Raw genomic sequence first — 15530 nt, 5'->3', positions numbered from 1 at the left:
GGACTGATATAGTTTTCTAGAAGCAGGCGAGTGATTTTTTTTAAGCTGGAAATATAATCTGATTCTCATAGAAGCTTAAGTTAATAAGTTGCTCTTTTTTAATTTAATTTGATTGTCAGGAAATAAGTTGCTCTTGTGACTAGCAAATCTACATGTGCAGCAAAAGCCTTCTGTGGACAGGTAAGAGATATACTAGGAGGCAGAATGTAGGCATTAAAAGTATAGCCACTGGCAACTCTCCCACACCAGCCAGAGTGACTTGTTTTATAGCCTTTCCATGCCTTAGTTTCCTAAGTGACTATCTTTCATACAGGTCTCATGAAGTTTAGATCATGTAAATAGGAAATAACCTAGCATAGAGCTAGCTCCTGTCCACAGATAGTTATTCTTATGATAGTAATATGAAATAATCCATCACTTAGATGAAGCTTTGGTATGTGAAGATTGAAAGCAATCTAGGTTTCCACCATTGTAACTAGCAATAGGTATAATCAAGACTATGGAACCAACCAATAAACTCCGCAAATCTTAAACGAGCTTGTGTTTCTTACCTGACTTTGTAGACATAGCCTCAGGACCTTTGAAAGTGTTCAACTTAAAATGAAGCAAGATGTATTAGTCTTCTACGACTGCCACCATGTCAGGATTCAGTGAATGAAACAGCAGAACCTCGTTTCCTGATGTTCTTGAGGCTGCAAATACCAATTGAAGATGCCTGACGCCTTGATTTCTCTCCTAAGGCCCCTCTCTTTGGCTTGCAGCTAACCCCCTTTTTCTTGTGTCCTCATAGGGCTGTTTCACGATGCACACATACCCCTGATCTCTCCTCTGTCCCAGTTTCCTCTTCTCATGAGGACACCTGCCAAATTGGATTCAGTCCCAACTCATGTCCTGACTGTAACTTCATCATCTTTTAAGCCTTGGCCTCCTATGCAGCCACATCCTGAGGTGCCCGTGTTTTTAGGATGAAGTCCTAATATGAATTTGGGAAAATACAGTTCAATCTGTCAGCTCTCAGGAAAAGAATTTTATAGCATAATGAACAATCTTTAAAAAGACAGACGTATTTTTATGAATGATCATGTATCTATAAAATATGTTTCACATTGTTTCTTGATACTTACAACATGCCATGTTCCAGGCATTGTACAGGAATGTGGCAGTAAATAAACAAACTCCCCATCCCATGAAGCTTACTTTCTTCTTTATAAATTTTCTCTTATTTTATTTGACTTTGAATTATTACCTATAATCACTCTTCTTAAGACTTTATCATAAAGGTGATATATAGATGGGGTTACAGTTATGTAAGTCAGGTCATGAGTGTATTTCTTTTTGAACAGTGTCATAACTTTATTATCTAGTAAAGAAATCTCTTAGACCAAAAAGTGTATGACAACAATCTAAACTATGCCAAAGGGAGACTGGTGCTTTAAAGAATAATTGAGAATGAGATTACCACAAGGGAGAGTCAATATTTTATAAGGGTCCACAGAAAGCCTTTCTCATGAAGTTACATTTGAGGAATGAGCTGAAGGAAGTCAGGGAATGAACAAGCTATGCAGATAATTGGAGAAGGAACATTTCAGGCCGAGAGCAGAAAGTATGAAGATCCTGGGTAGGAATGGCTTAAAAGAATCTAACAGAGGAAGAGATTGGAAAGGAGAGCTGTAGTTAGTTGCGAGAACATCAGCTTATACCAGTGTGAAATGAGAAGTCATTTGAAAGGCTCGTGCAAAGGAATAAGACAGTCTTTCTTAGGCTTTGAAATCTCCCTTGGCTTAGTGGGCTGAAAATAGTCTGGCTAAGGGACAGTGGTAAAAGCTGAGCATATAGACTAGTTGCAATAATCAAGTCACAAGCCAATAATGGCTCAGCACAAAGATGACACCGTGCAGACTGCAGGAAAGGGTTGTATTCTCAAGCTATTTTGAATATAGAGCTGCCAGGAGGCTCTGAGTTTCCAGATGGTACTCTTGCCTCCCTCTGGGTCGCTCTTGGCATCCTGGAAATTAGCACTGTCCAAGTTTCTGTTGCATCTGTCGAACTCTCCGTGTCCTGGAGCCAAGTATGCATCTTAAATTCACACATGTCCTCCTAGGCTTAATCTACATATCCAAATAAATGATCACCGTCATTACATAAACCCCACTTTGGAGGTTAGATGAAGTAGAAATCTTTAACCATCTATACCCAAATCACGGGTTATAACAAGTCTAAAGCTGAGGGGAATGCAGAATGCCTCCAGATGCTATAAAATTCAGATAAGGAACTACAGAATGTTGTTATGAGTGTGAAACAGGTTCACCCAGAAAAGGAAAAGAGAACAGAAGAAAGAGAAGCAGACCAAGGGAGTGATAAAATTTAGCTGTCCCTAAAACTGGGTAGCCCTTATGGTACAATTATTTTCTTTTATAGGGATCCTTCTCAATAGTTTCGAAATTGTATTCTCATTATTGGACCTGAAAAGAACTGGCATCATCTGTGTTTTTCTTACTTAAGATACAGTGTGTAACTCTAGCTCTCCTCTTCTTTCCTCTGATTTTTGTTCATGCATTTGGGATTTTTAAATTCAGACTCATCTTGGTTAAATGAAAGTTATCACAATGATTGTAATTACCACTGTCTTTTTGGAAAACTGTCCATCCTAAGGACGCCATGCAAAATGCAAGCTGAATTTCTTTCCTGCCATACCCTGTATAGGAGAACGCTATGTGACTATTACCCTATATAGCATCTTATGCGGACATGATTAAATTAAGATTCTCGAGAAGAGAAGAATATACTAGATTATCTGGACAGCTAACACTGAAATCATAGGTATCCTTATAAGAAAGAATAAAGAAGATCACCCACAGTGGAAAGGATCCATTCTCCTGTCCCAATCTTGTATTAGTCTTGGTAACGCCATCCTCAGATCTCAGCCTCCTGAGTAGCAAGGTGTGAGCCACGAGTGCCTGGCTCCTTCCAATACTGATATACCCTCAGCTGTAAGGTAGCCCTAGTCTGTCCCATTTGTGCCTTTTTCCACTCTTGCTCTTAGCTGTTCCCACATGACACTGCTCTATGTCATCTAAGCTACAAGACTGCACCATGAACTGAGCAGACTCCACAAAGGGCATATGTACTACCAAAGCCTTCTGCATCAGAAATTCACCCAGGTGGTTCTACCATCTGTCTCTCAACTTACAGTATTGGAGAGTGGGGACAGATAAGAGTTTTCTTAGGGCCACATTAACATCTAAGCATTTGAGATCCCCTGTGCAACTTTTATTCCCTTGAGGGCAGGAAATCTGCTCATATATTTCACATTCCCATCCTGTGGTTTGGGCATGAACTTGTGTCTCCTACTATACAAAGCCAATGTTTTCAAATTCTGAAAAATGGTGCTTGCTATCTGCACAGGGCCTGGTTCTAAGCCTATGGACTAAGGTATGCTTGCACAGAGGTCTTCAAAGGAGACCAAGAATGATGCAATTGGTCTCTCCTAAGAGAGCCACGACCAATTGAAATCCTAGATAATAGAGAAGAAAACAGGTCTCAAATGATTCTTGGGACAAGTCAATGCCTTAACAATTTTAAAAATAGATCCTCTGCAATGTCCTTTCATTATTTTTGTAGGTTTTTATAACTTTGCATGCCTTCTGGGGAACTTTGCTGGGATAATATAAAAGACTTCATCCAGGCTGCCAGACAGATGCTATTTTTAAGCAGAAAGTCTTTATTTCTTTTACAGAAGTAAATCTCACACACAGAAATTTTCTTTTATCTCATGGATTTTGTTCTGGAACCATACTTGACAAAAAGCTGAAGCAGAAGCAGAGGAAGAAGAGGAAGAGGAAGAAGAAGAAGCAGCAGCGGCAGCCCAAAGAGAATATCTATACATGTTTGCCTATCGCATACTTTTCTCTGAGCCATATCTGGTTTTACCTGTGCATTAAAGCAATGTTTCTTTAATTCTCTAGGATTTCTGTCATAAAATATCATAAAAAGTGATGTCAACCAGTGAATTATTTTTTCCCCTCGCTGTTGTGGAGACTAGATGTCTGAAATCAGAACTCTCCCTAGAGGCTCTAGGGGAGCCTCTGGTCCCTGTCTCTCTCTTGTCTTGTGGCTGCTGGCTGTTTGGACTTTATACTCAAATTCCCATCTCTGCTCTCTCCATGTGCCATGGGACTCTGTCGTCACATGACTTGCCCATAAGAATAACAATCATTGGACTCCAGCTCACTCTTCTTTTGTATAACCACATCTCAACCTAATACAATCTTGATTTTTTAAAAATTTTTATTGTATTTAATAAAAGGGTTACATGATATTTGCCAGATAGAAGGTGCATTAATTCACATACATTGATACCCTTTCACATGTCTTGGTACCCATTACCCTCCCCCCTCTCCCCCACCCGTCTTGGTTTTCCAATCTTGATTTTTAAGAAGGGACACATTCTGAGATCCTAGGTGAGTATGAAGTGGGAGGGGACCATACTCAACGCAGTAGAGGTGGGAAAGAAAACCTTGCAACTATTCTCTGATAAAATGTACCAGTGTGTCTCTAGCAGCTTCCCGTGAGCCACCCACTAGGTTACATCTGGGAAGAGAAGAAGGGTAATGGGTTGGAAGTACAGTTATGTCCTAGGCACAAATTTTAACAACATATTGGAAATATAAGTGGCTATCATTTTTGTTATTGTTGCTGTCTTCATTATGCTAGCATATTATCCACTCTATAAAGTTATATAGTCCCGTGGGGGTGGGCTGAGGGAGTCACTTGGCAAAAATTATCATTGCCAGTGAAATTCTGGCTACCTCATGAGGCTGAGATCAGAGGACTGAAGTTCAAAGACAGCTCAGGTAGAAAAGTCTACAAGACTCCACCTCCAATGAACTAAAGCAACACATAACTAAATTAATAATAAAAATAGACTGAAGATGTGGCTCAAGTGGTAAAAGACCAATCATAAAGCAAAAGAACTGAATAAGAACAGGAGGCCCTAAGTTTGAGTCCCACTACTGCACAAAAATAAAGTTGTTTTAAAATCTCATTTCTCTAGCTATTGTCTGTATATTCCTGAATCTAAAACCATCAACTATAACAGAATGAAACTTTCAGTGATTCATTTTCTGTACATTGTGACACTTTTACCACTGACATTTATAAAACTTCATGTTATAATTCGATATGCCATATTTTATTAAGGACACAAGGCACTCAATATGTAATGCCAGAGATAAATTCCCATATTCTCATTTGTTTATGGCCAACAAGCATTTTTCCCCCTTATTTAGCAGCAACTACTTTGACCACTAGATGGTGCAAGAGGAAAATTCATGCAAGACAGCAAAGAAGCCGAGTTTGGCTGCAATACATAAAAACAACAATAATAAAACCATGCTTTAGTATTAGTAAAATGGGTAGTCCTAAATGCTGCAAAGAAACAAAACCTCTGGAGGCTGGAATTAAAATAACTGTTGAGCACTGGTAGATACGTAGATTCTGCATAAATAATAAGATAATGAAATGAATAGCAAGTCTTGACAAACGTTGTGGCAAGACCCTAGAGAAGGTCAGTAGAATTGGGATGATGGAAGAGCAAGGTCAGGCCGGATCCACCACCATGCTTAAAAGTTAATTACCAATGCACAGAGAAACTGATGTGAAAACTCAGCTCAATCAAACAGAATAGACACCTGGATATCAACTTAATTTTATGTAGACTATACCATGTGCAGTTTTCCTATCAGAGTCCACATGAACAAATCCTTGGGCCACCTCTGTAGAGACACTAAAGAACTCCCCTAGATAATACCTGCATGTGGAGGCATGTGGACTGTACAGATTCCCTTCATTTTAGAAACTAAGAAGCAAAAGTTTTCAGAGTGGAAAGGGGGAAGTGGGCTTTTTTTCTTTACATAGGGCTTTCCCTTTAAAGCCTTGATTCAGTCTGCTGCACTGCCTGAGACTGACAGCAATCTCCATCTAGAGCAATGAGCCATCCGTCCTGAGATTCCATACCCACCAAGCAACTTCCTGGTTATTAGCAACGTTTCCCTATAGATCTGCCTCCAGGAAGAAAAGGGACTCAAGTGAGACAGGGAAAAAGACTTACGAATACAAAAAAATACTTATATTCAAATCCGCACCCAGCCTTTCACTCAGTTTGCCTGTCTTCCTACATCCACACAACATTGTGATTCTTTAAAGCGCAAACACAGCCTTGCCTTTCTCCTACATCCTTTTGCTCTCAGACCAAGTTTGAGACTCTTAGTAGGAAAGGTCCAATGGTCCCTGTGCCATCTTCCCATGGCCCCACCCTCCTACCTCTTCCATCTTACACTCTTCATGCCCCATTGATGCCCTTATTTCAATGTCCCCCAGTTTCCTGTTCAGATCTTCCATTTGCATTATTCTCTGTGGCTAGAAACATTTTCCCACATTGGAAAGATGTAAAGAACTTGTAAAGAACTTGCCTAGTATGCATCCCACCTAGGTTTGACTTCTGCCCCCAGGCCACACACACACACACACACACACCACCAGCATTACATATTGAGTGCCTTGTGTCCTTAATAAAATACAGCATATCAAATTATATCATGAAGTTTTATAAATGTCAGGGGAAAGAGAAGAGAGTCTTCTGTATCCACCCTTACCTAAATAAATTCTCTTCTGCCACTTTACAGAAGGGCATGTTTAATGTATGTCTGCTCTGCTAGATAACGCTTCTCTTCCTTTCCCTGGCCACATTCACATTACTTGTCATGCACTTTAAAACATTGGAGCTGCTATAGTGTATATTTGAACTGATACGTGAGGAAGTAACAAAGAGAGGGTGAAAATAATACGACACTGGTTATTTTTCATGCTAAAGAAATGTATCCACTCCCAAAGCTCAAGGAGCAAACACCCCAAATCATTTTATGCTTTTTACACATGGCATTAAACTCCCCTTATGCAAAGAATAACAATACTTCATCATTTGTCTAGAATCATCCAGGATTTGAAGTGTTGTCTTAGTATGCTTATTAAAGCACTTTTGCCCATGAGATCATTATTTATCCACCAGGATTCACTAATACAATCATAGAATCTCCGTCTCTCTCTCCCTCCTCCCCTCTCCTCCCCTCCCCCCCTCTCCCTTCCTCCCTCCTTCTCTACCTCCTTCTCCTGCCCCTCTTCTCTCCTTTCCCCCTCTCCCATCTTTCTCACTCTCCTTTTCTCTTTTACCCTCACTGTGTGACTACACTGATAAGAGACAACGTCAGTGTTTCTGTAGCTGTGGTATTAAAAGCAAGAGCTTAAGTTATTAAACTGAGCCTTCTAATCCCGGAGGTTTCCTGGAGCAGTGGGGATTACTGTAGTTTTATTTCCAGAGTCCACATTATTATTGTGATGAGCTACAGTTTTCCCCCTGTAATGCCCAGACGGACCCCAAATGCCTTCCTCTAGACCCACGTCAGCACTGCCAGAAAGGTGATGGAGTTCTACTTGGAAATTGACCCTGTCACCTTGAACCTGATCATCCTGGTTGCCAGCTACGTCATCTTGCTCCTGGTGTTCCTCATCTCCTGCGTGCTGTATGACTGCCGAGGCAAGGACCCCAGCAAGGAGGATGCTCCCGAGCCCACCGTGGACGCCCAGCCCTCCATCCATCTGGTGGTGATGCAGCAAAGGGCTTCTGGCTTCCCTTGGGCAAGGGGACCTGGCCTCCCCTTTAAGGAACCGTCCATGCTAGGGAAGAAAAGCACAGTAGTGTGAGGCTGGAAAAAGGACTTGGAGAAGAGACCTCTGGGTTTTCACAAAAAACCAAACTGTTTCCTAATTGTGGCTCCAGTGATCTCTGCACACAGGTCCTGCAGGGCTAAGGACGCTGGAGTTTTTTCCCTGCCTTCTGCTCTCTAGTCATCTAGTCTCTAGTCTTTGGGGACACAGCGACTGTTTAAGGTAAGATGCCCTATGGGACTGCAATCACAGCTTCCAAATGGAAAAAGGCCCATGGAGCCCTAGCCTTTCCTGATTCTTCAAGGTGAGGAACTGGGACTAGAGAGAAGCACTTGTCATCCTGAGCATGGTTTGAAATGAAAAACAGGGGACTGTAGTCTATGTGTTGGAAGAAACTGAGAAAGAATCCAAACAAAGGGTTGGAGGTGCGATTCAGCAGTAGAGCACTTATTTAGCAAGTACAAAGTCCTGAATTCTTACCTCAGTACCACCCCCTAAAAAAAAATATATACTGGAAGCTGAGAACTGCAGAAATTGTCATTTGGGTAGGAAGACTAGAAAAAAAAACTGTAGAGACCATTAATTATGAAAGCCAGATGATGTAAAATTATGAAGAACAAGTGAGAAATAAAGTTTTAAATGTCTTTACATAGACCTGAAGAGAATGACTGTTCAAGCTGTCCTGACCGCTTCAACAATGACTGCTATTTGGTCTTGGAAGTGTAATTGTAACACACAAGGGAGATGATCCCAGTGCTTTCATTTTCAGATTTTGACATTTCGTTTTATATTAGTGCATCACAGTAATGAATAATAATAAATGTTCAACTTATGCAATGTTGAAATAAAGAGTATGAAGCAACCATTCATTCCATTTTTTTGTGTATGTGGCCAGATTATGATACTGAACTCAGGATGTTATATTTTTTGAGTTGGAGATAGAATCTCAGCTACTTTTATGACTGGACTGTCTTTGAATTTTGACACGATAGATCTGGGCCTCTCAGATAGCTAGGATTAGAGTCGTGAGCCACCCACACCATGCTCATTCAATTTTTAAAAAATAAAAATACTTTCAATAATGCTTCAACTCCATATTTGAGCCAGTTACAGTCTTTCAAATACTGCCTTAGTATTGTTTCCTTATGCAATTTAGACTCCTTAGTTCACATTTTTAATTCATTACTCTCACCTTATCAAAGCACCTACAAAAAGAGGCAACATCAACAGAGATAAAAATGGATTATAAGAGAAAGAGAATAAAAGCACAAATAATAACTGTGATAGTATTAATAACCACAACAACATAGTAAACAAAAAACATAAATACAGGAAAAAAGAAAAGAAAAGAAGGAAAGTAAACACAGTGAATATTGGAATTAACCCTTTTGAACTGGTTTCAGTCTTAAATGCATTTGATGGCTAGTTTAAATTCATGTTTTCTAAGTCTGAACCAGCTTCTTAGCATTTGAAACAATCTTTCCGTATAGCATACACTCTTAGAATCTTGTAATATCTATCTTCAAGAATTTTACCAGTGCTTCATTCCAGTAAACTCTTAGTATAACTAAAGTCCACAGGCTGGGTGACTTCAAAGAATAGAGGTTCACTTAACTCAGAGATCTGAAGACTGGGAAATCCAAGAGTATGGTGTAGGCAGCTAATGAGGGTCTTCTTGCTACCTCATAAAAGGCAGAAAGTACCATGTGTTAAGACAGAGGAAGATCTTGCTGCTGCTGTGGCCTCCTCCTCCACCTTCTCCTCCTCCTCCTTTCTTACTCTTCTAAATACACTAAAATCCATAATAGTAGTCCCATCCTCATCAACTTATCTAATCCTCATTACTATCCAAAGTCCCTATGTACAATGAACATTACACATACATTTAGGGATTAAGTCTCGAACCCGTGAACTTTTGGAAGCCACATTAAAGTCACAACAATGAGTAAGGAACGAAGAACTGTGATTCTCAGAAATACTTGGCTTCAGAATTGTGATTAAATTCCTACCATCCTTTCTCCCTTCCTCCCCCATACCTTCCCTTGTCCTTTCTATGGCATTATCTCTTTACCTGCTTGCATTCTAAACTTTCTTAAATTATTTCTCACTTTTAATTAAAGTATTTTTCCTAATAGAAGTATTAGTTGCACCGCTTTGGGACTCTAATGTTTTATAAATTAGCCATTAAAACCTGGCAGAATGGGTTGCAGGCTAGAAATAAGAAGTTCCATGACCTTCCAACACTGCCTTACTTTGCTTCCTTATGGAATAAGAACTCCCTTAGTTCACCTTCTTGAAATTACTCTCCCTTCCTGTACAATTTGCATTAAAGCAAATGCAGTCTTGTGGTCTAATTTGCATGATCCCTTATGGGAAGGAAACACACAAAATGCATTCAAGGCAAGAAAAGGAGGAAGTAGAGGTGGGAAAATATTTGTCGGAATCTAGCTACATGCTGGAGAGTTTTTATTCATGACATAAGTTAATCCTTATACTCTCTTACAAGAAAAAAGCAATAACACCTGATGAGGGTATCTGTTGTTTTATTGGTGGTACTGGCATTTGAATTCTGGATCTCATGTTTGTTAGGCAAATGTTCTAATGAGAGTTATGGCTCAGTCCCCAAAACCAGTTTAAAGACGAAGACAGGAAGGATAAGAAGCAGGTTTTGAGCTTAATTCCAGAAGTGCAGCCTACCATATTAATTATTCCATGGTTTTAAAGAGACAGTGGCCACTTTACTGATCTTTCCCATGCTAGGATTGTACTAGCTAGGAAGCTGTCCGATACATGACAATATAATAATATGATGAACTTTCAGATTGTCTCCTCTGAATTCTATGACCTAGTTTTAATCAGGAGGAAAATATGATTTGGCTAGATCATTCTGGTAGTCTAGATGATATCAGGATGGAATAGAAGACTCTAAGACGGATCTTTCATGAGACTAGCTTAGTCCAAGTTCTGCTTGTTGTCTGTGTTCTATTATCCATCACTTAATTTCCTACACACTTTATTTTAACTAAAACACAGATACAATGCTGATGAAATGACAGAAGGTTCTGAGGGACATACATAAAGTATCTCGCATATACCAAGATTCCAGTCAAATGAAACTGTCACTGCTATTACACCAACAGATTAGGTTGAAAATAATTCAGAAGCTCATCATTCACATGCAGACTCAAGCCAGTTCAGGTTCATTGGGGGACACTTGTGGGGGATGTGCCATGAGGTTAGCAAGGTGCCACAGGCAGTAGAAATTTGGAAAGACAGAGAGTTCCTGTTCTTGACTAAATTTTGCTCGACTCCCTAATTTATACACCAAATTCTTAAGCAAAGTACCTCAGATGTGATCTTTGCGCAGAACAGACTGATATAATTAAGATCAGTCAAACCATTTAATCAGGACAGAATCAGAGTATTCTCTATGCAAAGTTCTCCTAAGGTTAGGCAGCATGACATCTCTCACCTCTAAGTTTTTCGGCTTTGGCTGGAAAGCCCCCTTCACCCAGTAAGGCATCAGGATCGCTATGAGAAGTTACTTAGACCCAACCTCCTCGCTTCAGTAACTCATTCAATCAACCTCAACATTTCAAGGAGAAACCATTATCTTTATTGGAGAGACAGGGGAGTATCCACTGACGGCCTAATCCCTTCCCCTGGCAGGATGAGACTAGTAGAATCCAGGAAGCCTGACTCATTTGGGGCTTTGTTTCTAAACTTCCCACATGTTGAATTAACATTCGGCCTAGGATCTACGCAGTTTCAGAATACAGAATGGCTACTTTTATTTTTCTCCTTTCTCTCTCTCCCTTTTTCCTTTCTCTTCTTCCTTCTTTCCTTTCCTTTCCTTTCATTTTCCTTCCCTTGCCTTCTCCTTCCTTCCTTCCTTCTTTCTTTTGCCAGCCTTGAGACTTTAATGCCTGGGCTCCATCCCTAAGCTTCTTTTGGTCAAGGAGAATGGCTACCTTTTCTAGCTCATCACTTCATGCTTCTACTTTTGAGGTGAACTACATGACATAATCTTGATGAAAATAAAACTTTCTCAGAAATAGAAGCAGATGGAATCCAGTATTCTTCTAGTGTTCAGGAAAGCTTCTTAGGTTGGTGTGTGTGTGTGTGTGCGCGCGCCTGCACGTGTCTGCACATATGTGTGTTGTTGGAAGGGTTAAGCTATAAAGCAGGCTAAGCAAGCAATCTATCACTGAGCTGACTGAGATATGGAAATAAGACATGGACTTCTGTCTATCACCTGTGTTGTCACTGTTCATTTTGACTTTAACCTTCTTGGACTGTCAGTTCCAGATAAAGGCTTTGTGACATCACCTAAGAAAATACTTAGCTATTTTACAGCCTTCTGAGATAGTAGGAAGTTATCTGCACACACACTTACTGCTTGTTTGCTTGTTTGTTTATTTGTGTACTTAATGTTTGCTCAAGGCTTCTCTGTACTCACCCATTATATAATTAAACTCCAGCCATTTGCTGGGATCCTCTGGTTCTTCTATCTAGGACTCCTGCAATTGGTGACCAAAACTATCATTTCTAAAAGTTGACAAGCCAGAGAGAGAGAGAGAGAGAGAGAGAGAGAGAGAGAGAGAGAGAGAGAGAGAGAGAGAGAGAGAGAGAGAGAGAGAGAGAGGATGGAGGCTTACTCTGGAAGCAAGAGGAGAGAAAACCATGTTCCACCCAGCCCAGGAAGCTCAGACCTGGCCCGAGGCAGCTCATGACTTCTTCCCAGCAGCCCAGAATTGCACAAGAGCAGCCAGGTGGAAATGTGGTCACGGAATTTGGAATCTGGAGCACTGTTCAGAATTGACCGAGACTAGTCTTATCAGTAAAAAGCTGTTTGTCCTCCTCAGAAGTTGAAAAAGCCCCATCATGATAGCAATTGGAAGGAAAACTTACATACCATAGTAATGATTTCAGCTATGCTCAGAAGCAAAACCAGATAAATGCAGAGAAGGAAATCGCTGGTTTTTTAGATGGCAAGACTGAATGTGACAAATATCACCATTCAGGTGTCCTTAGAGGTAGCCTAAATCTTTTCTGCTTTTGAACTCTCTGCCCCCATGTTCTCTCATTTTTCTCTTCTTGTTTTATGAAAAAGGTCTATTTATGCAGTGATTATACAAACGTGTCTCATGAAAGGCTCCGACCGATTAGATTATGAAGAATGATAAACTTTGTTATAAAGACAATTAAAGCCATAGAGTCATAGCACACTGGTGAATCATCACCAGTTGTGAGACGTGTTGTGGTTTATTTACTAGAGCACTAAATTATCTAAGTTTATGGGTGATCTATTTGTTTGCACAAAGTGAAGGCATTTCCAACACCCTGTCATTCTCAGTTCTACCTATTCTGATTCTGTCACTTGAAGCACAGCTGTGGTTGGAGGTACAGTTTATATTGAAGGAATTGCACCTACCCAGAGACCACTGACCCATCCGACAGATACTCCTATGCGCTGATTTGCACTGATTCAGAATCAAATTCAGGGGTGATACCAGCACCCACAATAGAAATGAGCTCTGATTTCATGAAGCTTACCAAGTAGCAGGAAGAAAAGAAAACATTACTAACTACTTTATACCCATTGTTTGGTATGTAACAACATTTCCTCAATTTTGCACATTTGGGGCAAGTGGAACTTGAATGCACACTCTAATGTCTTTGAACATGCATTTCTATCAGTGACAAAAAAATCTAGGATAGATGCTTATGCATAGATACTTAAGTATTCATTTGTATAAGGTTATACAAACATGTATGCATAATCTTGTCAATTATATGCATTACATTAAGCTTTTGGTATACATGATTTTGACATACACCTTCCACCTAATGACTTCTAATTTTGTCTTTGTGTATAGAAGTACTCTGCCTCCAGTCTCACCCACTGAACCACAGACTTTGCTCTGGGTATGTGGAGATGAGATCCCTCACTTCAACTTGATCTGGGAAATATTTTTTTTTTCATTTTAAAGCAATTTTCAAGTCTGAACTAAATCTTCGTGTGGCTAATGATGTTTTGTAAAATTCCATGAGGATATAATGAGTGATTGTTGTCCTTAATGTACTATGTTATCTCTCATCTCTTTTTTTTTTTTTTGCCAGTCCTGGGCTTGGGCTCAGGGCCTGAGCACTGTCGTTGGACTTTCTCAAGGCTAGAGCTCTACCACTTGAGCCTCAGCACCATTTCCAGCTTTTTTCTATGTATGTGGTACTGAGGAATCGAGCCCGGGTCTTCATGCATGCTAGGCAAGCACTCTACCACTAGGCCAAACTCCCGGCCCGATCTCTCATCTCTTTTGCTGGTTATCTCATATTGTTACAGTATTTCACCTTGTTATCTAGAATATTTTGTATATGCTTAATTTGTTATTTGAAGTAGAATAGGGAAGGGGGGAAATCAAGATGAGCAGGGGGAGAGGGGGAGGGAAATGGGGACCATGACATAAGAAAGGGTATCAATATTTGTGAAGTAATGTACCTTCTATCTGGTGAATACATTCTAATACAACCAGAATTAATAGCCTGTAGGAAACATCCCAGAAGGAAGCAGTTGGCATATTTCAATGTCTTTAGGCAAAGAAGATTAGGAAAATGGAGCCTTCTAAAGGACCAAAGAGAGGGCAGGGAGTACATTTGACTTTCCCAGGACCTTGATAAACAGGAATCCTTGAAGCCACAACCTGGAGCTAAGCTATTGCTCTGGTGATAAATGCTAATCCAATCTCTGCGTTTTGCTGGAAGGCTTTAAACTCCTGGTGCTCCCGTGTTCACTGCATCCACAAAGCTCCAGAGTTCATCAACAACCTTCCAGGGTCTTTTCGACTCTGGCAATCATAACACTGACTCTTTTCCTCTTTTCTGACTTTTCCTTTCTCTTCAAGAGTGAAGCCACTAGTGACAGGAAGAGTTGTTGTGACAATTGTCAATGGCTGTAGCAAGAGAGCCCTGAATCTCCTTTCACGGAATGTGAAATGCTCCATTTGCTAACATGTTTTCTGTCTGACATTTCAAGTAACTATCCCCAGGTTGGCACTTCTTCAAGTTGTGCACTCTTTGGGAGGAATATAAACCGTGACAAATGGTCTCCATTCAGGCATATGGTAGTGCATTGATTTCCTGGTCACTGGAGTGTATTAAGACAAACTTATTGTCCCCAAATGCAAAAATAATAAACTCACCGCCATGCACAGAACATTGACAGTAGCAAACATATCAAATTTATTGGAGCATCAGAGACAATCCTTAATTTCTGGTAGAATGTTGACTTTCATTTCCATCCTAAGTGAATTTCAATTGCATTCTCCCTAAAGCAATTTGTTAAAAAAAAAATAGGTTGCAATGAGTAGGAATTTAAGTTGGCATTGTTTGGATGGCTGTTGTTTGGAGGCAATTGGTGTATCAGCTATGTGTTTTGCTATGTCTAATAAAGAACAAGAGGACTGTGGTTGGAACATGATAGGAAATTTGTGCTTTTCCCCCCCTCTTCTGTAGCCTGATGTGTGGAAAATGGCAGATACAGAGCTACCGGGATGCCAGCAATATCTCAGAAAGCTTTACTTCTATTTCATCACTTTTCTCCATCCTGAGTTATTTTTTCATTATAACACGGCCACCATGGCTCTAAGTCTTAAGTCTAAGATCCAGGTGATGTAAGAAGTAAGACAGAAAAGCAAATAGGCATGTGCTGGTTGAGTTAACAGATAGGCCTACCCAACCCACGATGTCTACTTACATGTCACTGGCCAGAACTTAATTGTCTATATCTATCTACAAGGAAGAGTGAAAAA

The 15530-nt window shown here is 40.1% G+C and overlaps 1 protein-coding gene across 1 annotated transcript; it reads left to right on the top strand.

Annotated features, from left to right (window-relative positions):
* Window positions 1-7476: 7476 nt before the first annotated feature.
* On the top strand, window positions 7477-7758 carry Smim36 (small integral membrane protein 36). The gene has a single exon (XM_090351738.1). The coding sequence runs from the start codon at window positions 7477-7479 to the stop codon at window positions 7756-7758; it is 282 nt and encodes a 93-aa protein (XP_090207864.1).
* Window positions 7759-15530: the final 7772 nt, after the last annotated feature.

The sequence above is a fragment of the Megascapheus bottae genome, chromosome 17, assembly GCF_031878675.1.
Source record: "Megascapheus bottae isolate mThoBot1 chromosome 17, mThoBot2.hap1, whole genome shotgun sequence".
Taxonomy (NCBI): Eukaryota; Metazoa; Chordata; class Mammalia; order Rodentia; family Geomyidae; genus Megascapheus; species Megascapheus bottae.
The sequence above is the reverse complement of the archived record's forward strand: the minus strand, read 5'-3'. Positions and strand labels throughout refer to the sequence as shown.

Bases quoted from the DNA above. Each gene is read 5' to 3' on its own strand.
- Smim36 (XM_090351738.1), top strand. From the start codon at position 7,477: ATGGAGTTCTACTTGGAAATTGACCCTGTCACCTTGAACCTGATCATC.